General features: G+C 63.6%; 1 protein-coding gene across 1 annotated transcript in view; it reads left to right on the top strand.

The window, feature by feature from the left end:
* The window catches only part of LOC132813894 (serine/threonine-protein kinase pim-3-like), a 4009-nt gene extending 1989 nt beyond the window's left edge, over positions 1-2020 (top strand). The window contains exons 2-4 of the mRNA XM_060823286.1: positions 1-134; positions 630-806; positions 1477-2020. The exon at positions 1-134 is cut by the window's left edge and continues 233 nt beyond it. Of these exons, the coding sequence (XP_060679269.1) occupies positions 1-134; positions 630-806; positions 1477-1649 (484 nt within the window). The 3' untranslated portion in view covers positions 1650-2020. The remainder of the gene's footprint in view (positions 135-629; positions 807-1476) is intronic.
* The last annotated feature ends 215 nt before the right edge of the window (positions 2021-2235 follow it).

Below are 2235 nucleotides of genomic sequence, written 5' to 3'. Positions count from 1 at the left end.
CCACGCCCGCGGAGTGACCCACCGCGACGTCAAAGATGAGAATGTCGTTGTCGATGTCCGCTCCGGGCAGCTCAAGCTCATCGACTTCGGGTCAGGGGCTTTCCTCCACCACGGCATCTACACTGACTTCGACGGTGAGGCTCCCCTCAGCGCTGACCCTCCCCTCAGCGCTGACCCTCCCCTCATCGCTGACCCTCCCCTCAGCGCTGACCCTCCCTCAGCGCCCACTCCCTCAGCACTGACCCTCCCTCAGCGCTGACCCTCCCACAGCGCCCGCTCCCTCAGCACTGACCCTCCCTCAGCACTGACCTTCCCACAGCACCCTCTCCCTCAGCACCGACCCTCCCTCAGCACCGACCCTCCCTCAGCACCGACCCTCCCTCAGCACCGACCCTCCCTCAGCACTGACCCTCCCTCAGCACCGACCCTCTCACAGCTCCCGCTCCCACAGCGCTGACCCTCCCACAGCGTCCACTCCCTCAGCAGTGACCCTCCCACAGCGTCCGCTCACTCAGCACGGACCCTCCCACAGCGTCCGCTCCCTCAGCACTGACCCTCCCACAACACTGACCCTCCCACAGCACTGACCCCAGCCCCCTCACCCCCTCTGTCTGTCTCTCCCCTTCCAGGAACGAGAGTCTACAGCCCTCCCGAATACATCCAGCACCAGCGCTACCATGCCCTCCCTGCGACCGTCTGGTCCCTTGGGATCTTGCTGTTCGACATGATCTGTGGGGACATCCCCTTCCAACGGGACGAGGAAATTCTGGCAGGCAAGGTCCAACTGCCACCCTCCGTCTCGGAAGGTCAGTGGGCATCGCGGCCGGGCACTTGGCTCTTACCTTTGACTGAGGGGGCAGGCAGGATTGGCGAGGACGTTGGAGGGTTAGAGCTCCAGGGAGGGGCTGGATAGGCCGGGGGCTGTTTTCCCCGGAGCGTCGGGGGCTGAGGGGTGACCTTATAGAGGTTTATAAAATCATGAGGGGGGGGGGACATGGATAGGGTAAATAGACCAGGTCTTTTCCCCCTGGGGTGGGGGAGCCCAGAACTAGAGGGGGGTAGGTTTAAGGTGAGAGGGGGGAAAGGCACCTGAGGGGTAACTTTTTCCCCCAGAGGGTGGTGCGTGTGTGGAACGAGCTGCCAGAGGAAGTGGTGGGGGCTGGTACAATGACAACATTTAAAAGGATGGGGGGGACATGGATAGGAAGGGGTTAGGGGGAGATGGGGCCAAGGGCTGGGGAACGGGGGGACTGGATTAGGTTAGGGTATCTGGGTCAGTATGGACGGGATGGGCCGAAGGGTTGGTTCCATGCTGTGTGACTCTATAATGTGTTTTCTCTGTCTCTGTCTCTGTCTCTCTGTCTCTCTCTCTCTCTCTGTCTCTCTCTCTCTCTGTCTCTCTCTCTCTCTGTCTCTGTCTCTCTGTCTCTGTCTCTCTCTCTCTCGTTCCTGCTCTCTCCCTCTCTCCTCCCACAGAATGTGAGGATTTGATCCGATGGTGCCTTTTGCTGGATCCCCTGGAGCGGCCGAAGCTGGAGCAGATTTTGGATCACCCGTGGGTCCAGCCGGACACTGAGAGACACAGGGACCCGGGTGTCCAGCTCCAGGGGGGTGGGACTGCCACAGACTCCCATCAGCAAGGACGGTGAACACCCCCTGGGGTCACCAGTGGACACCCTCCGGCCGGCTGGCGCCTCCTTGGGGAAGCTGGCAGAACGTCAATGGGCCCCCCCTCGGTGGGATCATTCCCGGAGACCGAGAGAGACTGTCGGAGCTGAAGAGGGATTCTCACCAGCAGACCCTCCCAGAGCACCCACTCCCTCAGCACTGACCCTCCCAGAGCACCCACTCCCTCAGCACTGACCCTCCCAGAGCACCCGCTCCCTCAGCACTGACCCTCCCTCAGCACCCACTCCCTCAGCACTGACCCTCCCACAGCGCCCGCTCCCTCAGCGCTGACCCTCCCACAGCGCCCACTCCCTCAGCACTGACCCTCCCACAGCGCCCGCTCCCTCAGCGCTGACCCTCCCACAGCGCCCGCTCCCTCAGCGCTGACCCTCCCACAGCGCCCGCTCCCTCAGCGCTGACCCTCCCACAGCGCCCGCTCCCTCAGCGCTGACCCTCCCACAGCACCCGCTCCCTCAGCGCTGACCCTCCCACAGCACCCGCTCCCTCAGCACTGACCCTCCCACAGCGCCCACTCCCTCAGCGCTGACCCTCCCACAGCGCCCGCTC

The sequence above is a fragment of the Hemiscyllium ocellatum genome, unplaced genomic scaffold, assembly GCF_020745735.1.
Source record: "Hemiscyllium ocellatum isolate sHemOce1 unplaced genomic scaffold, sHemOce1.pat.X.cur. scaffold_518_pat_ctg1, whole genome shotgun sequence".
Taxonomy (NCBI): Eukaryota; Metazoa; Chordata; class Chondrichthyes; order Orectolobiformes; family Hemiscylliidae; genus Hemiscyllium; species Hemiscyllium ocellatum.
The sequence above is the reverse complement of the archived record's forward strand: the minus strand, read 5'-3'. Positions and strand labels throughout refer to the sequence as shown.